Source organism: Salvelinus namaycush, chromosome 22, assembly GCF_016432855.1.
Source record: "Salvelinus namaycush isolate Seneca chromosome 22, SaNama_1.0, whole genome shotgun sequence".
Lineage (NCBI taxonomy): Eukaryota > Metazoa > Chordata > Actinopteri > Salmoniformes > Salmonidae > Salvelinus > Salvelinus namaycush.
The window spans coordinates 4511250-4538454 of record NC_052328.1 but is presented as its reverse complement, the minus strand read 5'-3'; the positions used below and the strand labels follow the sequence as shown (position 1 = coordinate 4538454).

General features: G+C 43.3%; 1 protein-coding gene across 1 annotated transcript in view; it reads right to left on the bottom strand.

Annotated features, from left to right (window-relative positions):
- wdr11 (WD repeat domain 11) overlaps positions 1-22284 on the bottom strand; it is a 123268-nt gene extending 100984 nt beyond the window's left edge. The window contains exons 1-3 of the mRNA XM_038960231.1: positions 22087-22284; positions 12355-12466; positions 349-502 (exon numbers count right to left, since the gene is read on the bottom strand). Of these exons, the coding sequence (XP_038816159.1) occupies positions 349-502; positions 12355-12466; positions 22087-22172 (352 nt within the window). The 5' untranslated portion in view covers positions 22173-22284. The remainder of the gene's footprint in view (positions 1-348; positions 503-12354; positions 12467-22086) is intronic.
- Between the last annotated feature and the right edge of the window lie 4921 nt (positions 22285-27205).

Sequence of the window (27205 nt, the reverse complement as noted above, 5' to 3'; positions counted from 1 at the left end):
ACCTCATGGCTTGGTTTTTGCTCTGACATGCACTGTCAACTGTGGGACGTTATATAGAAAGGTGTGTAACTTTTTTTCATTGTTTAAATAGCTTAGTACCTGATTTCGGGGACTAGGATATTTGTCAGCTCAAAAGGATAATAAACTTGCTGAAAAATAAAAAACTATCCCAGGGTTTGTGATATCTAATTTTCATTTATTCATTATTCAAAATTTATGTCAGGGAGGTTTGGCTTAATGTACTTGAAAGGAAATCATTGATACAGGTTGTAATTTCTTGGTCTCTCGCTTTCTCAAAGTTAATGTAATAAATGCAGCAGTGGTCCTTTTCCAAGGTTCGGCTCTCACCCTGGATAGGTTTGGAGTGCTCCTGGATCTCACAGTGGGCCGTGCCACTCACCACATCCCACACGATAATCTTCCCTGCTGAATCGGCAGAGGCCAGCCTCAGAGAGTAGGGCGAGCTCAGGCTGTGGTGGTAGTTCTCCCTGGACCATTTCACCTGCAGGCAGAGAGAGAGAAGGAGAGAGTGGGAGCAGGTGAGATGGTTTAGCCTATTTGAACAGTCTCTAAAACCAAACAAATGTGCAAGAAAAACTCAGCTCTCTAGAACACACAATTAAAAACAACCAGAACCCAATTGACTACCAAATTACACACGCTGAAGATTCAAATACAATTTAACCTGGAAAGGCATGTGGCCCTGACAGCATCAGGAATTAAATGCTAAAACACAGTACTCCTGAGCTGCAGTATGCCTTATTCAAACCTGGTTTTGAAGAGTGGCAGCATCCCTGATACCCTATATAACCCCCACATACCCTTTGTATGTTTGGACCATGATAGTTAGCTGGTGATGTGGAAACCAAGGAACTTGAAACTCTCGACCCGCTCCACTACAGCCCCGTCGATGTTAATGGGGGCCTGTTCGGCCCGCCTTTTCCTGTAGTTCACGATCAGCTCCTTTGTCTTGCTCACATTGAGGGAGAGGTTGTTGTCCTAGTACCATACTGCCAGTTGACTAACCACCTCCCTATAGGCCATCTCATCGTTGTCTGTGATCAGGCCTATTACTGTTGTGTCGTCAGCAAACTCAATGATGGTGTTGGAGTCGTGTTTGGTCACGCAGTCGTGGGTGAACAGGGAATACAGGAGGGACTAACTACACACCCCTGAGGGGCCCCAGCGTTAAGGATCAGCGTGGCAGACGTGTTGTTGCCTACTCTTTCCACCTGGGGGTGGCCCGTCAGGAATTCCAGGATCCAGATGCAGAGGGAGGTGCTTAGTCCCAGAGTCCTTAGCTTACTGATGAGCTTAGTGGGCACTATGGTGTTGAACGCTGAACAGTAGTCGATGAACAGCATTCTCACATAGGTGTTCCTTTGTCCAGTTGAGAAAGGGCAGTTTGGAGTGCGATTGAGATTGCGTCATCTGTGGATCTGTTGGGGCGGTATGCAAATTGGAGTGGGTCTAGGGTGTCCGGGAGGATGCTGTTGATGTGAGCCATGACCAGCCTTTCAAAGCACTTCATGGCTACCGACATGACTGCCACGGGCGGTAATCATTTAGGCAGGTTACCTTTGTTTCCTTGGGCACAAGGACTATGGTGGTCTGCTTGAAACATGTTGGTATTACACACTCGGTCAGGGAGAGGTTGAAAATGTCAGTGAAGACACTTGACAGTTGGTCCGCGCATGCTTTGAGTACACATCCTGGTAATCCATATGGCCCAGCGGCTGTGGGAATGTTGACCTGTTGAAAAGGTTTTGTTCACATCGGCTACCGAGAGCGTTCACACACAGTCATCCAGAACAGCTGGTGTTCTCGTGCATGCTTCAGTGTTGCTTGCCTCGAAGCGAGCGTAAAAGGCATTTAGCTCGTCTGGTAGGCTCGAGTCACTGGACAGCTCGCGTCCGTGTTTCCCTTTGTAGTCTGTAATAGTTTTCAAGCCCTGCAATATCCAACGAGCGTCAGAGCCGGTGTAGTAAGATTCAATCTTAATCCTGTATTGACGCATTGCCCGTTTGATTATCCGTCTGAGGGTAGAGCGGGATTTCTTATAAGCGTCCGGATTGGTCTCCCGCTCCTTGAAAGCGGCAGCTCTAGCCTTTAGCTCGATGCAGATGTTGCCTGTAATCCATGGCTTCTGGTTGGGATATGTACGTACAGTCATTGTGGGGATGACATCATCGATGAACTTATTGATGAAGCCGATGACTGAGGTGGTGGTGTATTCCTCAATGCCATTGGATGAATACCGGAACATATTCCAGTCTGTGCTAGCAAAACAGTTCTGTAGTGTAGCATCCGAGTCATCTGACCACTTCCGTATTGAGCGAGTCACTGGGACATCCTGCTTTAGTTTTTCCTTGTAAGCAGGAATCAGGAGGATATAATTGCCAACTTCTGTGCATTTATTAATGACATCCTCAATTTAAATGACATAAAACTGGGAATTATTCTGTGCAAGGGAGAAACTGCAAATATTACTGCCAGATACAGTGCATGTATGTATTCACATCCCTTGACTTTTTCCACATTTTGTTTGGTGTTTTACAAAGTGTGCCTTTCCAAATCATGTCCAATCAATTGAATTTACCACATGTGGACTCCAATCAAGTTGTAGAAACATCAAGGATGATCAATGGAAACAGGATGCACCGGAGCTCATTTGAGTATCATAACAAAGGATCTGAATACTTATGTAAATAAGGTAGTGTTTTTTTAAATCTTTAAAACATTTGCCAAAATGTCTAAAAACCTGTTTTCACTTTGTCATTATGGGGTAGTGTGTATAGATTGTTTTCCTCAATTTATTTAATCCATTTTAGAATAAGGCTGTAACGTAACAAAATATTGCAAAAGTCCAGGGGTCTGAATACTTTTCGAATGCACTGTAGATACTGACTTGAGCACTTGGTGGCCTATTGATTGAATTAATACATCTCGATGCTCCTGGACACATCAGTGAGGTAACTTGGGGTCATAGGGTTTTTCCGAGTCTTACATCAGACAACCTTGTCCAAGCGACCCAGCTGAGGTTGATCAGACCCCGACTTGTGTCCAGGGAGAGAATTATGCTGCTCCCCATGGATCTCCTCTCTTGATCCAGAACCATCTTGAGGCTTTTTCAGCTGCCTTGATGGTTTTGCTAATGGACCTCCTCTTCGCGCTATTGATGCAGAATGTGCTGTAGGCTCTGTAGAGGGATTGCCCAACAAAACCCCTGCAGCCTACCTCGATAAGCATGCACCTTCGAACCCTGCTTCCGACAGTCGACGTCCAGTCTCTGGTACTTGGCCATTTCTCTCGTACGCCTCTTCAAGGTGATCTTCGCAAGGGACTCTCAGCTCCAGAATAATGATGATGGTCTACGTGGACTTTGAGACCCCAGTTATGTCTGGTCTCAGAGTTGTCTTGACAATGTGCTGCGGGAACATGAGCTGCTTATACAGGTCTGCTGTCAACTCCCAGTCCTGAGCAGTAAGCTAGGATCCCTGCTGGTGGTTGGATTTTGAGCCTGGCTGCGCTCCAGCTCAAACGAAAGTCATCTTCTTACAGTTGGGCCGAGCTCGCTTACTCTTGCGGATTCCTGTGCAGATTGCTTCTGCGATGGTCATGAGAACCTGGTCATGGTGCCAGTGACAACAGCCCCCTCCCAGAGCTTTAGGACAGTGGCTTAGGATGTGCTCCAGTGTCCCTCTCGGAGCATAGCAGGCATGCAGGAGTACCCACTTTGCTCCAGCAGAACAGGTTTGATGGGCTGGGTAGAACATCACGCTGCCTGGATCAGGAACTTCTTGCGGTGTGGTCAATCCACAAGACTTTCCTGTCTATCGCCTGCTCCCACCTTATCTGGGGGCGGGGGCCCAAGACCAGCTCTTCACCGGGTCACTGCTCCCACCAGGATACTGTGGCGCAGCTGAGAGACAGCCTGCAGTACGGCCTCCTCTGCTCTTCATTTCCTCCCGGTCTTGACTACTATCCCTGCTTGGACCAGTTTTGGGTCCCTCGGATCCCTGTATTGGATAACTTCCCTCACCCAAGTTAACTGAACTCCTTCCAGGGACTTCAGGGGCAGACTCAGCTTGTTGCTTTTCCCATCGAGGGCAATGCTGCTCAGGCTCCTGGGCAACCCCAGCCACGTTCGGAGATGGCTTCTGAACTTCGCCTCCAAGTTTGACAGTGGAGATGAGCAGAGGCCAGAATATCCTCAGGAGGATGCCATGCTGATACATCCACACCGTGAACTTGCCGGGCAGTCCTGAACAGTCAACCTCTCTCAGCCAACTCCTGACAGTTGGCCTGGATTGATGGGTCTTTCAGGCTGCTGTGAAACACATTGCCAAGGCTCTTCTGAGATGGTGGGGATCGGATTTCCTGCGGAATCGGTCTACGACCTTGACCCTTCAACACCATCGACCTCGATTTTGTTGGCTTGAAGCTCATTCTCGTCCATTCAATCAGCTTTTCCAACCCTTGCAGAATCAACCTGCTTCCTGGCACTGAGTTTGAGGTGACTGTCAGGTCGTCTATAAAGGCTATGATTGGTGGTTGTTGCACCCCAAATTTGGTTCGGAGCCCCAGCACTCAGCTTCAGCAGACTTCAGAATCATGTTCAGCACCAGGGCAAACAGGATCACGGACATAGCGCAGCCAGTGACGATTTCCACCTCCAGCCTGACCCTGATGAGAATCATGCTGAACTTGTCATAGTAGTCCAGGATGAGGTCTGCCACTTTGTCTGGGACATGGTGGTCTTCTCATTGTAGTCTGCACCAGCTTGTGAAGGATCGATCCTTAGGCATTGGCAAGGTCAAGCCATAGCACTGCCAAGTTCCCCTTGTTCTCTCGCGCTTCTCTGATGAGCTGGGTCACAACACCTATGTGCTCCAGACACCCAGTTACTTTTGGAATGCATCCATTTTGGGCCAATGTTGCCATTCTTAGAGAGGAAGTCTGCCAGCCGCCTGGCCACAATACTTGACACTTAGCAAGGACAGGATCCTTAATTGGTCGATTCTCTTGTAATCCTTCGGGATCCAAACTCCTTCATAGAATCTCCACTGCTGTGCAACCTTGCCTCTCCTCCAGATGACCTTAAGGATCTTCCAGAGCCACTTGGGTAACAGAGGGCAGTACTTGTAGACCTTATACTGCTACTGCTGTATCAAAGGAATTATCCAAGTGAGTCTCAGAAATGGCTAATATATTAATGTTATCTGATGTTAGCAAGTTATTGACTTCCTGAACCTTATTTCTAAGGCTACATATATTAATAAAGGGCTATTTTCAGACCTTTCCTGGGAAGCTTATCAAGCGATAGACATATGGAAAACAAACAATACTTTTTTTTGCAGTTCATTAAATCAATTGGTGTGTGTGTGTGTGTGTGTGTGTGTGTGTTATTGAAGTTACAAACCCATAGGCTTGGCTCTCTCATCCCTTCCAGGATTTTGAGGGAGGGTGGACAATGAGCCTGTCATGCAAGCAACGTCGCCCATGCGCACTGGCAGCTTTAAATGGCTGGGATAAGTTATTTTCTCGTTTGCCGCAGAGGAAGATATACGTTTCTCTCAAGTCCTTGGCTCTTTCCAGAACAGCTACCTTGTCCTTGAACCTCAGGAACTTGATCACTATCGGCCTGGGCCGGTGGTGTGTTTTCCAGTCCTGTGGGTGCACTCCACCCAAATCTTCCTGTGGTCAATCTTCAGTTTCTCCTCACTTTATCCTCAGACTCCATCCGGGTCTCAATTGGAGATTCTGCAATTCCGTCAACAACGTTGCTGCGCCTTTATTGTCCCTCGAGAAAATCTGATTTCTCCGTCATTGTTATCATGGATTCCCATACAGAACTGATCTCAATGACTTACAGATTGCTGTCATCTTGCAGTTCTCCTGTTTAAATTTCATCGAGCTGACCCTGGGAGAACTGAAAACTGTTCTTCAGCTCTTGGACCTCTCTGGTCAGGTCTTCCATTATTTTATTAGTTGACACCAGTATTTGGACACAACACTTGAAGCTATTTTCTTGTTGTAACAACTGCTTGTAGAACTCTTTTTGTTTGTTTAAAATATCCTTTAACTGTGATAGAGAGACACCACTGTCCTCAACGGTACTCCCACCGGCTTTGGTATTTGTCATGGTAGCAACATAGGCTAAATCCACAGGTGAGATGGAAATAGCAACAAACAGCAGGGATCTAGACTAGAGGTCGACCGATTAAATCGGAATGGCCGATTAATTAGGGCCGATTTCAAGTTTTCATAACAATCGGAAATCTGTATTTTTGGACACAGATTTGGCCGATTTATTTCTTCTCACCTTTATTTAAACAAGGCAAGTCAGTTAAGAACACATTCTTATTTTCAATGACAGCCTAGGAATGGTAGGTTAACTGCCTTGTTCAGGGGCAGAACGACAGATTTTTACCTTGTCAGCTCAGGGATTCAATCTTGCAACCTTACGGTTAACTAGTCCAACGATCTAACCACCTGATTTACATTGCACTCCATGAGGAGTCTGCCTGTTACGCAAATGCAGTAAGAAGCCAAGGTAAGTTGCTAGCTAGCATTAAACGTATCTTATAAAAATCAATCAATCATAATCACTAGTTAACTACACATGGTTGATGATATTACTAGTTTATCTAGCATGTCCTGCGTTATATATAATCGATGCGGTGCGCATTCGCGAAACAGGACTGTCGTTGCTCCAATGTGTACCTAACCATAAACATCAACGCCTTTCTTAAAATCAATACACAGAAGTATATATTTTTAAACCTGCATATTTAGCTAAAAGAAATCCAGGTTAGCAGGCAATATTAACCAGGTGAAATTATATCACTTCTCTTGCGTTCATTGCACGCAGAGTCAGGGTATATGCAGTTTGGGCCGCCTGGCTTGTTGCGAACTAATTTGCCAGAATTTTACGTAATTATGACATAACATTGAAGGTTGTGCAATGTAACAGGAATATTTAGACTTATGGATGCCACCCGTTAGATAAAATACGGAACGGTTCCGTATTTCACTGAAAGAATAAACGTTTTGTTTTCGAGATGATAGTTTCCGGACTCGACCATATTAATGACCTACGGCTCGTATTTCTGTGTGTTATTATGTTATAATTAAGTCCATGATTTGATAGAGCAGTCTGACTGAGCGATGGTAGGCACCAGCAGGCTCGTAAGCATTCATTCAAACAGCACTTTCGTGCGTTTTGCCAGCAGCTTCAAGCATTGTACAATGCTTCAAGCATTGTACTGTTTATGACTTCAAGCCTATCAACTCCCGAGATTAGGCTGGTGTAACCGATGTGAAATGGCTAGCTAGTTAGCGGGGTGCGCGCTAATAGCGTTTCAAACGTCACTCGCTCTGAGACTAGTTGTTCCCCTTGCTCTGCAAGGGCCGCGGCTTTTGTGGAGCGATGGGTAACGCTGCTTCGAGGGTGGCTGTTGTCGATGTGTTCCTGGTTCGAGCCCAGGTAGGAGCGAGGAGAGGGACGGAAGCTTTACTGTTACACTGGCAATACTAAAGTGCCTTTAAGAACATCCAATAGTCAAAGGTATATGAAATACAAATCGTATAGAGAGAAAGTGTCCTATAATTCCTATAATAACTACAACCTAACACTTCTTACCTGGGAATATTGAAGACTCATGATAAAAGGAACCACCAGCTTTCATATGTTCTCATGTTCTGAGCAAGGAACTTAAACGTTAGCTTTCTTACATGGCACATATTGCACTTTTACTTTCTTCTCCAACACTGTGTTTTTGCATTATTTAAACCAAATTGAACATCTTTCATTATTTATTTGAGGCTAAATTGATTTTATTGATGTATTATATTAAGTTAAAATTACTGTTCATTCAGTATTGTTGTAATTGTCATTATTACAACAACAAAAACAAAAAATATATATAATATTAAAAAATATATATTTTTTATTTTTATTTAAATAAGCCGATTAAATCGGGTTCGGCTTTTTTTGGTCCTCCAATAATCGGTACCGGCGTTGAAAAATCATAATCGGTCGACCTCTAATCTAGACAGTCACAAGCCCGGGAAAACCCGTGGTCCCAGCCACAAGGTCTAACATCGTCGTGAGCTGCATTCAAGCCCTCAAGGAAACCCCGCAAGGCATCTAAGATATTGGAATATTTTTATTCTATACAGGCTTCATTCTTTTCACTCTGTCAATTAGGTTAGTATTGTGTAGTAACTACAATGTGGTGAAATCCATTAGTGTTTTTTCTCCCATCTACAGCAACTGAGTTAGGAAGGACACCTGTATATTTGTAGTGAATGAGTGCATTGATAAACCATCCAAAGTGTAATTAATAACTTCACCATGCTCAAAGGGATATTTCATGTCTGCGTTTTGAAAAATGTTACCCATCTACCAATAGGTGCCCTTCTTTGCGAGGCATTGGAAAACCTCCCTGGTCTTTGTGGTTGAATCTCTGTTTGAAATGCACTGCTCGACCTTATGTGTGAGGTACAGAGATGAGGTAGTAATTCAAAAATCTAGTTAAAACACTATTATTGCACAGAGTGAGCCCATGCCATTACAAATGGGTTGAAAACTTTCTGAAAGGTACTTTAGATCTTTGCTTTTGGTTAAAAAAAACTTGGTTGTATAATTTATTTATTAATAAATACCTTAATTATGTAATGATATTGAATCTGTCTGGATCAAGTGCCCTTCTCTGACTTTGGCCAATACGCCTTTTCTTGCTGTGGTATCGTTTGGTTGAATATTTTGATGGTATTGAGTATCGTGATTAGGGATGTTAACGGTTAACAGTTAGTCATCGAAAATACATTTGACCGGTCATGTTTATCGGTCTATAGGTTTATTTGCATAATTTTGTGGAATGAAAGTGTATGTGTATGTGTGTGTCTTCGGTGTGAAAACGAATTTGAACTGTAGAGGGCGCTATACAACCAAGAATGTGCTTGGAAGCTTTCACATCCCCTAGAGGCATTGCTAACGTTAGCTTGGCAACTGAGGAAAAATGAAGCGTGCCAAAACGTAGCTCTGTGTGGGACCCTTCGTTCAAAAGGGTGATGAAGTTCCCTGCAAGCTTTGCGAAAATTCAGCAGAAGGGGCCTCCCGAGTGGCAGATCCTTACAGATCAGGGTATCGATCCCGGGCTGTGTCGCAGCCGTCCACGACCGGAAGACGCACAATTTATCCAGCTTCGTCCGGGTTAGGGGAAGGTTTGGCTGGCCGGGATGTCCTTTGTCCCATCGCGCTCCAGCAACCTGGTCGCCAGGTGTCGGCTCGCTTACGGATCAAGCGAGCAGTGTGTCAAGAAGCAGTGCGGCTTGGTAGGGTTGTTTCGGAGGACTCGGGAGTTGCAGCGATGGGACAAGACTAACGACCAATTGGATAACAAAAACCTTTTTTTATTTTTTATAAATTCAGCAGCAGTACCAGCACGATGATGTATCACATCAAGAACAAACACCCGGGTGCCATCACTTTGATGCTAGCGGGGAGACTGATGCGTGCCGTCTGAGGTGATCACACAGTTTGTGTGTAGAATGATTGAGCGTGATATGATGCCAATCAGTGTGGCCGAGGGCTTGAGGGGAGTTAATTCGTTACCTTGAGCCAGAGTACTGCATGCCATCACGAGGTACAATAACAAATAGAAATCAAAAAGCACTACCAGGAGAGAAAAAATAAGTGCTGAACGTGAAGCTAGCCACAGCCGTCAAGTTCGCTCTCACAACTGACTGTAGTACTGTGCTGACCACCGAGATCTAAATTACCATGACATGCCACTTCAGCGACGTTGACTGGGTGATGGAATCAACAGTCCTCCTGACCAACAGAGTCTATCCGTCAGACACACAGCTGACAACCTCGGGGAGAAGCTGACCAGTGATGTTGAGATGTGGGACATATTGACTGTGTTGGCATGCATCCACGACAACGCACGCACCCAATTCCCCTGCTTGCGTCCCCTGGGACTCGGTGCCATGCTATGCACACAGACTTCAACTAGGCATCAACGATGGCTTCAATATGTATGTGTCGTGTGATTGTTGCTGCTGAGAGACTGGTTAGGCACTTTAACCATAGCCAACTCAGCCACCAAGGCACTAGCAGCCAAGCAAGTCCAAATGCAGCTGCCGCAGCATCACCTGATCCGGTCTTGTAAAGACAGACCGAGTTCCAGCGTGTGGCATGTTTGAGAGGTTGGTGGAGCAGAGACAGCCGTGCTGTTCAACTGAACCGTCACCAACCTGCAAGACGCAGAACTCTCGAGCTCCCAGATGATCACTGGCAAATAATGATGGAGATGCAGCCCGTCTTGCCAACCCTGACATGCGCAACCACCGTCATGTCATCCAAAAGGTGTCCATCTCCATCACATTCAGCCCACTGCAAACATCTCTTCCCGCGGAGCGGATAAAAGCAGGAGAGTGTTAGAGTTCAGAAGTCCCTCTGAAAAACACATGCAGGAATTAATCTATATTGTATATAGGCTATTAGTGTTGTTAATCTATGTAGGTAAATAGCAGCCAATTGCTGTTATTGTCATTGTCTTATTGAAAGTATTAGGAGAATCAAAACCATACATTGCACATTTATGAAAAAAATATATTTTTGAAGGATAGGATATGCAAAATCGTATAATACTTATATTATTCTTTTCACAGGTGGATGCCAAAAATCTGACCACCTCCTGTCACATTGATGTTGGACCATCGCCACAAGCATTACATTTACATTTAAGTCATTTAGCAGACGCTCTTATCCAGAGCGACTTACAAATTGGAAAGTTCATACATATTCATCCTGGTCCCCCCGTGGGGAATGAACCCACAACCCTGGCGTTGCAAGCGCCATGCTCTACCAACTGAGCCACACGGGCATCTTGAGATTTCTCTTGCCAGCTGAGAGTGACCGCAAAAACAAAGCTGCTCAAGTTGGCGGACTTGGCATCCACTGACACAGATGCGACTGGGTCAAATGGAGAGGCCGCGGCAGCAGCCGAGAGAGAGTGCCCCGCTGCTGCTGACAGAGAGGGTGACTGATCGAGCCAGGAAGCCTTGGGTCTTCAGCACCTATTTGGGAGCGCCAACAATGCCATGCTGTTACTCCTTGGGTGTGACTACAACCCAGCACTTGAGAGAGAGGCAGAAAACAAGGTGGACAACTAGCTGAGACATTCCCCCCATCACTCAATGTGAAGCCACGTCACTGGTGGAATGTCAACAGTGCAAGATTCCTAAGGATCGCCACTTTAGCGAGACGCTACAATTTGCTGACAATAGTCCACAATGGGCCTACTGTTAACTGATAGAAAATGTTAACGGTTTTGAAAATGAAATGGAAAAGCAGAATATATTGTGGCTTTTGTTACTGTTTTGTTGTTTATTTGCAAGAATATGTTGTACAATGTAGCCTACATTTTTCCGGCGATATGTTCTACTTCGACAAGGCTTTAATATCTAATTGAAATGAGATATTTCAAAATTTGGGAAAGGTTTTACATTTGGCTGCTTCATTTTAATGAAGCTCTTAATGAAAACAGCCGTTCCTTGTACACATGCAATTCACACAGGAGTCAGAAGTTATCAGCAGAACCATTATTTGATTTAGTCAAGTTTAATCTGCTATGGTTGCTAAAAAGGAATAAAAATGTGCAACAAAAAGACTCATTACAACTAAATTATATGTTGATAAATCAAATGTATAAAAATAATATTGTCCATAAATCAAAACCATATAACCTAAAATAAAATGTAGGCCCTATTAAAACTTCTAAATACAGTATCTAAATAAAAATAACCTTTATTTAACTAGGCAAGTCAGTTAAGAACAAATTCTTATTTACAATGACAGCCTACCCCGGCCAAACCCGGACGACGCTGGGTCAATTGTGCACCGCCCTACGGGACTCCAAATCACGGCCGGATGTAACACAGCCTGTATTCGAACCGGGGACTGGAGTGAAGACTCTTGCACTGAGACCGCTGCGCCACTCGGGAGCCGAAGCAAACCTTATCAATGTGGCTTTTTGGCCCAAACACAGTGAAATGTGGCCGAATCTTGCTGACAAAGAGGAAAAGCTTACTCTGACCAAGGTCATAGAGAACGCACTTTCTTACTTTGGATGATAAATATCACTTCTGCTAGAAAACAGACTTTTTACTTAGAACCAGACATGAATATAGTTTACTCCTGAGATGGGTTACATTCACTTTTGCTAACGTAATCTAGGCTACATGCTATGAATTCAATCAAACAAAATATTCAAAAAAAGGCAGAGGCTACTTCCTGGGATTCTCCCATTATGATATTGAGAAACCCTGACTGGAACTTACCTTGACCACATTGGCTTTGTGTCTCTCCAGAACCTGGATGGTCTGGGAAGTCTTTGGGTCGATGATGAGGATGCTGGAGTGACATCCCTGGGCTATCAGCCCCTGCCAACCCCTAGAAGAGAACAGATTTAAAATATAGGAGATATAACTAAGCAATCTAGCACAGCAGCAGGGCATACCGTATCCATCAAATATAAACATTTATATTTTAGCCTATCAACAGGGCAGCACACAGCTGCTTGAAAAGTGGGGTCATTACAGCAGAGGCATGTTCTAGGGTGAGGCGGTATCCAGATTTTCATATCGTCATCATATACAAGGAAATGTGTATTACCGGCATAGTACACAAGGTGGCGCCAAAGAAATGCAAAAAAAGCCCATTGGGTGTCTATTAAAAGACTGCTAACAAAATTTGCAGTGAGTCCGCAAGCTAAACATAACAAGCGCAAACCAATTTTTTTTTTGCAAAAACAGGCAATCCAGCTCATGAACATGCATAACTCGGCAAAAGAAGAGACACCCTCTCACTGTCAACTGCGTTTATTTTCACCAAACTTAACATGTGTAAATATTTGTATGAACATGAGATTCAACAACTGAGACAAACTGAACAAGTTCCGCAGACATGTGACTAACAGAAATGGAAAAAAGGGGGGGGGTCAAAATCTTAAGTAACAGTCAGTATCTGGTGTGGCCACCAGCTGCATTAAGTACTGCAGTGCATCTCCTCCTCATGGACTGCACCAGATTTGCCAGTCCTTGCTGTGAGATGTTACCCCACTCTTCCACCAAGGCACCTGCAAGTTCCCGGACATTTCTGGGGGGGAAATGGCCCTAGCCCTCCCCCTCCGATCCAACAGGTCCCAGACGTGCTCAATGGGATTGAGATAAGGGCTCTTCACTGGCCATGGCAGAACACTGTCTTGCAGGAAATCACACACAGAATGAGCAGTATGGCTGGTGGCATTGTCATGCTGGAGGGTCATGTCAGGATGAGCCTGCAGGAAGGGTACCACATGAAGGAGGAGGATGTCTTCCCTGTAACGCACAGCATTGAGATGGCCAACAAGCTCAGTCCGATGATGCTGTGACACACCGCCCCAGACAATGACAGATCCTCCACCTCCAAATCGATCCCGCTCCAGAGTACAGGCCTCGGTGTAACGCTCATTCCTTCGACGATAAACGTGAATGCGACCTCGGTGTAACGCTCATTCCTTCAGTGATGTCTGGTGAGGACCGGTCTTACAACAGGCCTACAAGCCCTCAGTCCAGCCTCTCTCAGCCTATTGCGGACAGTCTGAGCACTGATGGAAGGATTGTACGTTCCTGGTGCATCTCGGGCAGTTTTGTTGCCATCCGGTACCTGTCCCGCAGGTGTGATGTTCGGATGTACCGATCCTGTGCAGGCGTTGTTACACGTGGTCTGCCACTGCGAGGACGGTCAGCTGTCCGTCCTGTCACCCCTTTAGTGCTGTCTTAAGTAGAGGTCGACCGATTAATCGGAATGGCTGATTAATTAGGGCTGATTTCAAGTTTTCATAATAATCGGTAATCGGCATTTTTGGACACCGATTGTGGCCGATTACATTGCACTCCACGAGGAGACTGCGTGGCAGGCTGACTACCTGTTACGCGAGTGCAGCAAGGAGCCAAGGTAAGGTGCTAGCTAGCATATAATCGATGCAGTGCCTGTTAATTTCTCATCGAATCACAGCCTACTTCGCCAAACGGGTGATTTAACAAGCGCATTCGCAAAAAAAGCACTGTCGTTGCACCAATGTGTACCTAACCATAAACATCAATGCCTTTCTTTAAAATCAATACACAATTATATATTTTTAAACCTGCATATTTAGTTAATATTGCCTGCTAACATGAAAATAAAACAACTTATTACAAAACGCGACCCCTGTCAATACACAGCTGGACTCACCTGCACCCGCTTTCTCCTGTTGTGCGATTTACAGACACACAAGTGACTGGCTAAACTGTTCTAGGGAACTTCTGTAAGCTGTATAATATAAAATGTGACAGGTGAAATGAAGAACACAAATCGGTTTTATCTCCTAAAGTACTGCAGAAGTTGACTGCAGATATTTACTTAACTACAAATATTAAAATGTATTGAAAAAGTTAAGAAATAGTTTGCACGGTATTGAAAAACCATCCCGTTGCTATTTCCAAATAGCCCGGTATACCACCCAAGCCTAGCGTGTTCAGCAGGACAGATAGAAATATGCTATTGTTATGTAGAACAAACATGCCTCTGACAATAAACCATAGTTATCTCCAAGCGTCCTATAGTAAGAAGTTGAGTATGGAATTTTTTTACTTTTATACTGTGTAATTTAGAGTATTCTTTAAATGCCCGGATGTAATACTTATTTAGGATTTTCATGTAGCTGAATTCGCTGCACAATATTCAGCAAGAGAATCGTCTCTTCACACCCACGTGTTTGACAAGAGCTGATAAATCAGAATAGAGGACATTCGATGATGCCTACTCAGAATGGATTTTATATACACTACATGACCAACAGTATGTGGACACCTGCTCATCGAACAGCTCATTCCAAAATCATGGAATTAGTCCCCCTTTCCTGCTATAACAGCCTCCACTCTTCCAGGATAGCCTTCCACTAGATGCTGGAACATTGCTGCGGAGACTTGCTTCCAATCAGCCACAAGAGCTTTAGTCAGGTTGGGCACTGATGTTAGGCGATTAGGCCTGGCTCGCAGTCGGCTTTCTAATTCATCCCAAAGGCGTTTGATGGGGTTGAGGTCAGGACTCTGTGCAGGCCAGTCAAGTTCTTCCACACCGATCTCAACAAACCATTTCTGTTTGGACCTCGCTTTGAGCATTGTCATGCTGAAACAGGAAAGGGCCTACCCCAAACTGTTGCCACAAAGTTGGAAGCACAGAATCGTCTGGAATGGCATTGCTTGCTGTAGCATTGACTGGAGCTAAGGGGCCTAGCCCGAAAAATGAAAAACAGCCCCAGACCATTATTCCTTCTCCACCACCAAACTTTACAGTTGGCACTATGTATTGGGGAAGGTAGCGTTCTCCTGGCATCCGCCAAACCCAGATTTGTCCGTGGGACCAACAGATGGTGAAGCATGATTCAGAGAACGCGTTTCCATTGCTCCAGAGTCCAATGGTAGCAAACTTTACATCACTCCAGCCGACACCTGGCATTGCCAAGCATTAGGCTTGTGTTTGTTTATTTGCGTTGTTTGTAAGTTATTTTAACTTATTTTGAACATAATGTTGCCGCTACTGTCTCTTATGACCGAAAATAACTTCTGGACATCAGGACTGCGATTACTCACCACGGACTGGCAGAATCCTTTTTTTCCTTTAACGACTGACGAGCCCGATGCAAATAATTTATTGCTTTCTCGGGAACAGGCCCAGATCCCCGTGATTTGCGTAAAGAGGTGGAGAAAAAGGGGCCAGAGGGCGGGCTGCCTTCTGAGAATTCATAGGCAATCGCATAAACCCCCACTTCCTTCCATTCCACGATCAAACGTGCAATCTTTGGGTAATAAAATCGATGACCTACGCGGAAGATTAAACTACCAACAGGACATTCAAAACTGTAAAATCTTATGCTTCATGGAGTCGTGGCTGAACGACGACATTATCAACATACAGCTGGCTGGTTATACGCTGTACTGGCAGGATAGAACAGCGGCGTCTGGTAATACAAGGGGCGGCGGACTATGCATTTTTGTAAATAACAGCGCTTCTAGTAGCCGGGGACTTTAATGCAGGGAAACTTAAACCCGCTTTACCAAATTCCTATCAGCATGTTAAATGTGCAACGAGAGGGGGGGGGGGGGGGGGGCGACGACGACGACGACTCTGGACCACTTTTACCTCACAGAGGCGCAAACAAAGCTCTCCCTCGCCCTCTATTTGGCAAATCTGACCATAATTATATCCTCCTGCTTACAAGCTAAAATTAAAGCAGAAAGCACCAGTGACTAGATCAATAAAAAAGTGGTCAGATGAAGCAGATGCTAAGCTATAGGACTGTTTTTCTAGCAAAGACTGGAATATGTTCCAGGATTCCTCTGATGGCATTGAGGACCACATCAGTCATTTGCTTCATCAATAAGTGCATTGATGATGTCGTCCCCACAGTGACTGTACGTACATACCCCAACCAGAAGCCATGGATTACAGGTAACATCCGCGCTGCGCTAAAGGCTAGAGCTGCCGCTTCAAGGAGCGGGACACTAAACCGGAAGCTTATAAGAAATCCCGCTATACTCTCCAACGAATAATCAAACAGGCAAAGGGAAGCACAGCCGAGAGCCGCACAGTGACACCAGCCTACCAGACGAGCTAAACTACTTCTATGCTCACTTTGAGGCAAATAACACTAAAACATGCATGAGAGCACCAGCTGTTCCGAAAGACTGATCACGCTCTCCGTAGCCGATGTGAGTAAGACCTTCAACTTGGATTGTGCAACATTTGCCCATTACTCTTTTTTAAATTCTTTAAGCTCTGTCAAATTGGTTGTGGTTCATTGCTAGACAACCATTATCAGGTTTTGCCATAGATTTTCAAGTAGATTTAGGTCAAAACTGTAAAAAAAAAAAAAAAAAACTCAGCCACTCAGGAACATTCACTGTCTCGGTAAGCAACTCCAGTGTAGATATGGCCTTGCGTTTTACGTTATTTTCCAGTTGAAAAGTGAATTCATCTCCCAGTGTCTGGTGGAAAGCAAACTGAACCATTTTTTTCCTCTAGGATTTTGCCTGTGCTTAAAGCCATCCCATTTATTTTTTTTATCCTAAAAAACTCCAGTACTTAATTACTAGCATGCCCATAACATGATGCAGCCACCACTATACTTGAAAATATGGAGAGTGGTACTCAGTAATGTGTTGTATTTGGCCCAAACATAACACTTTGTATTCAAGACAAAAAGTGAATTGCTTTGCCACATTTTCTGCAGTATTACTTTAGTGCCTTGTTGCAAACAGGATGTGTGTTTTAGAAAATGTGTATTCTGTACAGGCTTCCTTCTTTTCACCTCTGTCAATAATGTTAGTATTGTGGAGTAACTACAATGTTGTTGATTCATCCTCAGGTTTCTCCTATGACAGCCATTAAAACGCTGAAATTGATTTCAGAAGGAACAAAACTCCACTACCCCCTACGAAGAACAATGGGGAATCAGTCGATAGAGTGACCACATATAAGTACCTGGGAAACGAAACAAAATGAAATTCAATGACTGTACCTTTGCAAAGATAAAGAAATTGTAACAGATGTTTTTTTTTTAAGCAAACTGAACCATTTTAATGTCGACCGCCATATCTTACAAATGTTCTATGAATCTGTCCTGCAAAGTATGCTGTCCTTTTGTCTGATATGCATGTTCAGAAACATGAGAGTGCAAGACCGAGTCAAGCTTCAGTGCATGATTAAGACAGCGGGAAGGATAATTTGTATAGATCAAGAATCAGTCACCAATCTGTACACAAAACTCATCCTCCTAAACTTGAAAGCATTTTACAGTACAGTACTCATCCCCTTCACTCAAAATTCAGTCACAGCAGCAGCCGGACAAGGGGAAAGAGACTTCTTCAAAAGAAAATCAAAACAGATAGCTATGGGGACTCTTTTATTCCAACAGCCTGCATAATAAATAGTCTGTTGGTCCCTCGAGTACATAGCATATTGCACTTTCACTTTAAATGTGTAGCTATAGCAATTTTAATAAATTATTTGTGTGTAGTTTGTGTTATGTACTCTCTTTTTAAGCACATGACCAAATTTAATTTCCCCCTGGTGGGATAATAAAGTTGATCTGAATCTGGTCTTCGTGGTTGAATTCACTGCTCGACTGAGGGACCTTACAGATAATTGTATGTGTAGTCATTCAAAAATCAAGTGAAACACTATTATTGCACACAGAGTGAGCCCATGCAACTTGTTATGTGACTTGTTAAGCACATTTTTACTCCTGAACTAATTTAGGCTTGCCATAACAATGGGGTTGAATACTTATTGACTAAAGCTTTTCAGCTTTACATTTAACTAATTTGTAAAAAATTCTAAAAACATAATTCCACTTTAACATTATGGGATATTGTGTGTAGGCAAATGACAAATAAAATCAATTTCAACCATTTTAAATTCAGGTTGTAACACAACAAAATGTGGAAAAAGTCAATGGGTGTGAATACTTTGACGGCACTGTAAAAGCAAGACAGATTTCGGACACGGCCATTAGCTCTATTCATGCAATTTCTATCTGCAACGTTGGACAATGTTTGGCTACTGAACGTGGGACCTGGTTCAAGTAGCTATGTTGGAGGGGGGGGGGGTGTATCGCTCTGCCACGGTGATCTTGGAGCAGGTAGTAGCGGGTAGACTTAGCTAGCTGGAGAGAGGGTCTTGATAGGAAAGGAGACAAGTAGCCTTGCCCACGTCATAGCATTGCATCTGAGCCATGCATTCTTCTTTACTGCAACTCAACAGTCAGGAAAGGGCTGTAGCTATAGACTGAGAGTTAGCACATTAGTCCATGGGCCGGAGGTCAGTCTGGCTCACTTGGGGTGATGATGTCTCAGTGATTTTCTTGAAGGTCTATTTCTATTTCCCTAGAGTTGGAAAATGTGTGATAGAAAAAGCTGCCATTGCTACACTTGTGTTATAACTGTTTCATCCCTCTATCCCATATATTTCTCCCCATAGAGATTTTACCCTGTGACAAACAATGTCAGTATACAGTAGGCCGTCATTGTAAATAAGAATTTGTTCTGAACCGACTTGCCTAGTTAAATAAATAAAAATACAAGTTATTGCTCACATGTACCTTTTAATCAAATATTATTGGAAAACTTAGATTCACAGCTATCCATTGTACACATTCAACTGAAGTCCCTGTGCCCAAGAACACCAAGGTAACCTGTCTAAATGACTAGCACTCACAACTGTAGCCATGAAATGCTTTGAAAGGCTGGTCATTGCGTACATCAACACCATCATCCTGGACCAGTGAAGGCTGCTGAGGAGAGGACAGCCCTTAATAAGGACTGACACAAGGAAACCATGTCTGATGTACGTGATACCATTCCACTCATTACCACGAGCCTGTTCTCCCCAATTAAGGTGCCACCAACCTCCTGTGTCGAAGACACACTCCAATTCATATACCGCCCCAAAAGTTACACATATGACACAAACTCTATTGCACTCCACACTGCCGTTTCCCACCTGTACATGAGGAACACCTACGTGAGAATGCTGTTCATTGACAATAGCTCAGCGTTCAACACCATAGTGCCCTCCTAGCTCATCACTAAGCTCAGGACCCTGGGACTGTACACCTCCCTCTGCAACTCAATAGAGATTGTGAGGGTCTTGATAGGGAAAGGAGACAAGAAACCTTGCACAAGACAAAAGAGTCGTGGACTACAGGAAACGGAGGGCCGAGCACACCCCCATCCAGTCAAGATCTTTAAGTTCCTCGGTGTCCACATCACTAAAGGAATTATCATGGTCCACACACACCAACACAGTCGTGAAGAAGGCACGACAATGCCTCTTTCCCCTCAGGAGGCTGAAAAGTTTTGGTATGGGCCCTTAGATCCTCAAAAAGTTCTACAGCTGCACTGGTTGCACCACGAGCCCGCTTGCTGCCTACCACCGCTCAGTCAGACTGCGCTATCAAATCATAGACTTAATTATAATATAATAACACACAGAAATACGAGCCTTAGGTTAATATGGTCAAATCCGGAAACTATCAATATGGTAAAATCCGGAAACTATCCATATTTTATCTAACGGGTGGCATCCATAAGTCTAAATATTGCTGTTACATTGCACAACCTTCAATGTTGTCATAATTATGTAAAATTCTGGCAAATTAGTTCGCAATGAGCCAGGCGGCCCAAACTGATGCATATACCCTGACTCTGCATGCAATGAACGCAAGAGAAGTGACACAATTTGCCTAGTTAATATTGCCTGCTAACATGAATTTATTTTAACTAAATATGCAGGTTTAAAAAAATATACTTCTGTGTATTGATTTTAAAGAAAGGCATTGATGTTTATGGTTTGGTACACATTGGTGCAACGACAGTGCTTTTTTCGCAAATGCGCTTGTTAAATCACCCGTTTGGTGAAGTAGGCTGTGATTCAATGATAAATTAACAGGCACCACATCGATTGTATGCAACGCAGGACAAGCTAGATAAACTAGTAATATCAACCATGTGTAGTTAACTAGTGATTATGTTAAGATTGATTGTTTTTTATAAGATACGTTTAATGCTAGCTAGCACCTTACCTTGGCTCCTTGCTGCACTCGCATAACAGGTAGTCACAGCCTGCCACGCAGTCTCCTCGTGGAGTGCAATGTAATCGGCCATAATCAGTGTCCAAAAATGCAGATTACTGATTGTTATGAAAACTTGAAATTGGCCCTAATTAAATCGACCTCTAGTAGTGAGTACAGCCCAGTACATCACTGGGGCCAATCCAGGACAACAACAGGCAGCGTCAGAGGAAGGCCCTAAAAACTGCCAAAGACTCCAGCCACCCTCTCTGAAGGACTCTGAAATCGCATGGCAAGCGGTACTGATGTACCATCCCTGAAAATAAATAAATGGCCCTGACCAGCTTCTACCCCCAAGCCATTAAATAATTAACCAATAGCTACCCAGACGATCTGCATTGATTCTTTTTGCATTAACTTTTTTGACTCGTCACATACGCTGTTGCTACAGTTCATCTATCCTGTTGCCTAGTCATTTTATCCCTACCTGTATACATCTACCTAAATTACCTCGTAACGCTAAACATGAACTTGGTAGTGGTACCTTGTGTATATAGCCAACATAATTCTCATTGTATATTTATCCTTGTGTTATTAATTCTCTATTATTTCCTCTCTGCATTGTTGGGAAGGGCCCATAAGTAAGCATTTCACTCTTAGACTACTCTACACCTGTTGTTTACGAAACATGTAACAAATATAATTTGATATGGGATTGAGGGATGAAAGAGACTGATAACACAGAGAACGCTGTTATTGCTGCACTATCACACATTTTCCACCTACGGCCCAAATGTGGGGGTCTAGCCCATTAACTAATCTTACAAGCACACTTTATTTGTTTTGTAAAACTGCAATATGGCATCCATCAGTCACATACATTTATCCTCAACCAATGACACTAAACAGTGGCATCGTTATTGGTTGTCAGCTTTCACACAAAAACACAACTGCAATGTCAAATCAATAACTAGCTAACGTTACGTTAGACAATTCGCTCATTAGCGAGCAAGCTAACGTTAGCTTCGTTCCACAACTGGCCATTTATGTTAGCTAACATTTATATTAACAATTTGAACTTGACTTTTAATGTCTACAGACGGCAACGTAAAGTCAACATGGTTAATCCAAACGCTAACTAACATAAATGGCTAAGCAAATTGCGGGACGAAGCTATTTTACGTTAGCTAAGCTAGCTTGCTGAAACTTGTAGCAAGAACACCACTTGCCAACTGTGAAGCGAAGCATTCAAATTCTTGACTTTATCCAAAGACTAAACAATATGATATTGTAATCTAATACATATCTGCTCATCTTAATTTTCTGTAGAACAAACCATCTCAGCTGAGTGAGTTAACGTAAATATCTAACATACATTTCAGCTAGCTAGGCCAATGCGCAGGGCTCCAGAACTCACCAGTCAACAGCCGTTTTGTTCTGCAAATTGAGCGTGCCAGTCAATGTCCGCGCCGCGAGTTTAATATTGACAGAGTAAGGAATCATTGTTACTATGAATTGTATTAACTAGCTACATCCAAATAAATGGACAAAATCTCGCATAGAACATGTATTTTGGTTTGTTGACAGGGACAAAAAAAAAAGCAGGAAGTGTCAATTCCAGGATGCGTTATAATATAACTGTGAAGTCGGCAATAACAACGAAGTACTTCCGGGTAAAAGTCCTGTCCTGTGTGCTTTGTAAATTAAAAATGAGAACGAAAATAATAGTATCTAAAGATTTTATACTAGTTATGAATCAAAAATAATTAAAAGTATTTATATAAGATATTATGTAATTTTGTGTTTATCTTCTTTTCTTTCAAGCCTAAAAGGTCAACAATGTTTTTGTGTGTGTGTACGCCTATCACTTATTGCACCATACAATACTATCTGTACGTTGTGCAGTAAAAGGGGGTCCATTCTACTCAGGAGCAAATCCACAGTTTACACTCCCTTCAGTGTCACTGCTCACTCATTTGCCAGCCCTTATAGAGTGGCCCATCAACTTAAACCCAATAGTTTTTTCATACTGGACATACATATTGCATCGTACAAAATTATCTGTACGTTGTGTCGCTGTAAAAGGACAGTCCATTCTACTCAGGAGCATTTTAACTTTCCAAATCCACAGTTTCCGAATCCATAATCAGTGTCGCTTCTAATTTTACAACCATATTTCATATCGGACATACATATTGCACCATACAACATTTTCTGGTCATTGTGTTGCAGGAAAAGGGGGGGGTCCCTTTAACACAGGAGCAGCTGTAGTTTCCAAATCCACGACCCCCAAGGTCGTCATTGCTGTTATTGTGGCCCTTTAAGAGTGGAAATCAGCTTACATCCAGCAATTTGCATGTTAGATAGTTAGGTTTAATTAACACAAATACGTGCCACAGTGGAGCACTTTGTTTCTGTATGATAGGTTGGATAAAGGAATAAAGACAGACACCAATGTCAAGTTCAACAGCCTTGTTAAGCATTGTACAAATCCCTACGCCTGGAGTCTGGGGAACAGTCCAGCTAGTCGATTACCTATCAACTAGACTCCGTAACATCATCCTTTTCAATAGAAAGTGCAAACATAACGGCATAACATTGAGTTCTTAACAGTCAAGTCATAACAATTGAAAAGCATGACATTTTCTTTTTACTTTAGTTGTCATCTTCCTTTTTTTTTCTTTTTTTTTAAATTAACAGACAACAAGTTAAGTCTCTTGCTTACAGAGTAAGCCTGTCCGGTGGCTTGCACAGCCGACCCACCCGTGAGTAAGTATTGGCTCTGACAGGTGTAGGATTAGGGCCACGAGCTGGAGAGTTTGGTGGGGTAGAAGCCTCACCTTCAGTTGGCTCATGTCTCAATTCTGCACCCCTTACCCTTAGGCCTGGACTGTGATCCAGCTCATCTAGGTGAGTGTATGGCATGTTCTGGTTTGTCTGCTCTGCTACGCGCAGATCCACCCGATTGCGACGATAGAGGGAGCCACCAACATCCACCAGGTAAGAACGTGGTGCAACTCTCTGTAGGCATGTGCCCAGCCTCCAAAGTCCTGTGTGGTCTCCCGGCAGCGGTTTCATCCTTATAGTTTCACCCACCTCCAGCTCTGGTAGGTCTCGAGCAGTCCGGTTGTAGAAGCACTTAGCGAGCTGCTTTCTGTGACGCAGTTTGTCCGTGACGCCAACCATGACGCAGGGCTCAAGTAGCTTGTTAGCTACGGGGATAGTAGTCTTCAGACGTCTGGACAGAAGGCGTTGTGCTGGGCTGCTGTCCATGTTTTCGGTGGGTGTGTTCCTCCACTGTAAGATCGCTTTCCATGGGTCGTTGCTGTCGCGCAAGGCCCTGCTTAACAGGTTTTTTGCAATCTTGACAGCTGATTCTGCCTTGCCATTTGCTTTTGGGTGTCTTGGAGAGGAGGTCACGTGGTCAAACTCCCATTCTGAGGCGAAACGCTTGAACTGTGCAGTGAATTGTGGGCCATTGTCAGTGATTACCTTGTCAGGCTGACCTTGCCTTGCAAACTGCGCCTTGCAGCGCTTTATGACCGTCTCTGCAGACAAGTCAGGGAGCAGTTCAATTTCCCAAAAGTCAGAGTAATGATCAACGATGAGAAGATAGTCCTTTTGTCTGTGGCTGAATAAGTCCATGCTGATGATTTGCCAGGCCCTTGTGGGCAGTTCAACGAGTTGATCAGTGTTGTGAGTAGGAAACGGCGTGTGTTCGCATATGGAACGTAACTGCGCCTATACTGTACTTAGCTACAAAATTAACAAACGTGTGTTTTCCGAGCCACTTCTGATACCATGTTTCTGTATGATAGGTTGGATAAAGGAATAAAGACAGACACCAATGTCAAGTTCAACAGCCTTGTTAAGCATTGTACAAATCCCTACGCCTGGAGTCTGGGGAACAGTCCAGCTAGTCGATTACCTATCAACTAGACTCCGTAACACACTTTGGCAGATTACAATAAAACTGAATTGCAGTGCAGTTTACATAAGATATATACAAATATGTTTGACTTGGAGGTAGCCTACCCACACTGTATCTGCAAGCTGTTTTGCTACACCCGCAATAGCATCTGCTAAATATACAGTATATATGCGACCAATAACATTTTATTTTATTTTATTTGGCTAGAGTGCACATGCCAAGACCAGAGTGGGCGCATTTGCGACATAACTCAAGGACCGCCAAATGAGCAGTGACACTCCTCTGGGTGTAAACTCTGTGGATTTGGAAACTAGAAGTGCTCCTGATTTGAATGGATCCCCATTTAGATGTGACACAATGTACAGATAATTTTGTAAATGCAATATGTATGTCCGATATGAAAAAAAACTACTGGATTTAAGTTGAAGGGCCATTTTATAAGGGCCGCCAAATGATCAGTGACGCTTCTCTGGATGTTAACTCTGTAGATATGGAGACTAGAAGTGCTCCCTTTCATTTCGTCCTGCATAATTCTAAACTCTTATTTTATTTCTATCAGAATCATCTTGTAGACAGGAAGTGATATTTATTCGCTCTGGCCAACAGTATCTTGTATGCTAACGTTAGCTTTTTGGTTCGAGCCGGTTGCAACCCCAGTGAACATTGGGCCTTTTTAGCTAGCTGCTCGCTGTTATTAATTATGTAAAAAAACAATCAATAATATCAATCGTGTAAGCACATGGAAATACTTTTTAGGGAATTATTGATCTATTTATTTCATGACTTAAATGTCTGGCTGTGAGTGACGGACTGTGAAACTCAATCTCCCATGATTCCGTAGTACCAGAACTGGCATTTAATAATTTGTACTGGAACTGACCGTTGTGTTCGTTCTTATTACACCTGTGGTTGTGTTGAATACCGCACTCAATTTAAAATAAACAACTACTCTGCATATAATACATAACATATAATAAACAGATTAAACTATTTTGCCTTTTAATAAGATCTTTGATGGCGTAGCTAGTTTATTTATGGCCTGTAGGTGTCCCATATAAATATGATTCCATAGCTATGCTGGTGTCTGCACATTTTAAACTGTAAACTGTCATTCTAATTTTGCTGTCTGTATACCAATTGTGTAAATGTGAATATAACAATCCAGTTCATAAATAACAATACCAGTGTTGTTTGCACCTGAGATGTTAATGAATTCAAGCAGGTAAATAACAAAAACATTTGAGTGTTAACTGTGGAGGCTTTGTCTTTTGATTTTCCACAATATAACGCAGTTCCCACGATAATGAAAATTAACCATCCACAATGTTTACCAATTTACTTCTATCATGTGTGAAACTACTATATATTATTTGATTGTGTCTCACGGTTTATGAGCACACATTTTGGTACTTGTTTTTCTACGTTATTAACATACAGTCATGTTTATGTTCTACCAAGTAGAGAAATGAGCTTGAGCAAACAGTGGGATGCGGCACTGGTGGCATTCGAGGAGGCACTTCCATCTACATTATCATTTCAAAATGTAGATGGAAGTGACATTTCTTCCCACTTCCCCAGTATATTTTTAGGGCAGTTGAATTGTGGGTACATACCACAATGTTTTGTTATGTTGTAATTTTAATCACAGACAGATTCCCACTCTATGTTTGATTTTAATAAATACTTTAGGATCAGAAGGAGCGAACTGCAAAGCGACAGTAACCTGCTCCTGCCACTAGCCTTGCCCCTAAAACAGGGATTCCCCCACAGAAGTTTCACATTTTTGTTTTAACCCTATACTGCCACACCTGATTTAATTAGTCCAAGGCTTGATGATTAGTTGACTAATTGAGCCACGTGTGTCAGTTAAGGGTTAAAACAAAAATGTGAAACGTCTGGAGGGGTCCGAGGAGAGGTTTGGGAAACCTTTCCCTAAAGGAACCCAAAGGGAGATGCCAACAGTGAGATCTCCCTTGGGGGATTTCTTAACAGACTTATCAAAGCTAAGATCGTTACACCACTCCCTCGGTTCAGAAAACACAACCTGTGCATCTCTATCACAAATGCCTCACGCCTTAACACGACATGCTTTTGAGTCTCATACACTGTCCTTCTTTATGCTCATCAGAGGAGCAAATGGTAGGAGGGGGTATTGACCTGAGGTAGGCTTGAAGTCAGGTCGCTTGAAGGAAATCCCACTACAGACAACAACCTCAAGAGAGTAAGGGCCTCATCAAGGCTAGTGTCTTTCAACTTGTCAGGCAGCATGACTACCTTGTTAGAAAATGGCTAACTAGTACTAAATGCAGTTGCAATATACTGATCAAGTTTAGCTGTGTCACTGGCTTTCATTTCAATGTAGGATTAAATACAAAGTAGTGCTATAAAACATTTAACTCCTCAGACCGATTGACTGTAACCTAAGCCTCTGATATCCTCACTGTTGCAATACCGACACTTGCCCAACACAGTATCTTCAGTAGAGAGCATGCTGTCCACCATTGACTCTCTCTTTTCCCCCCACTTTTGTGCACACAAGGCCTGCCCAAGTCACCTTTGGGTTACATGACAATCTGGCCGCGTGAAACTCCCCATCGGCTCCTGC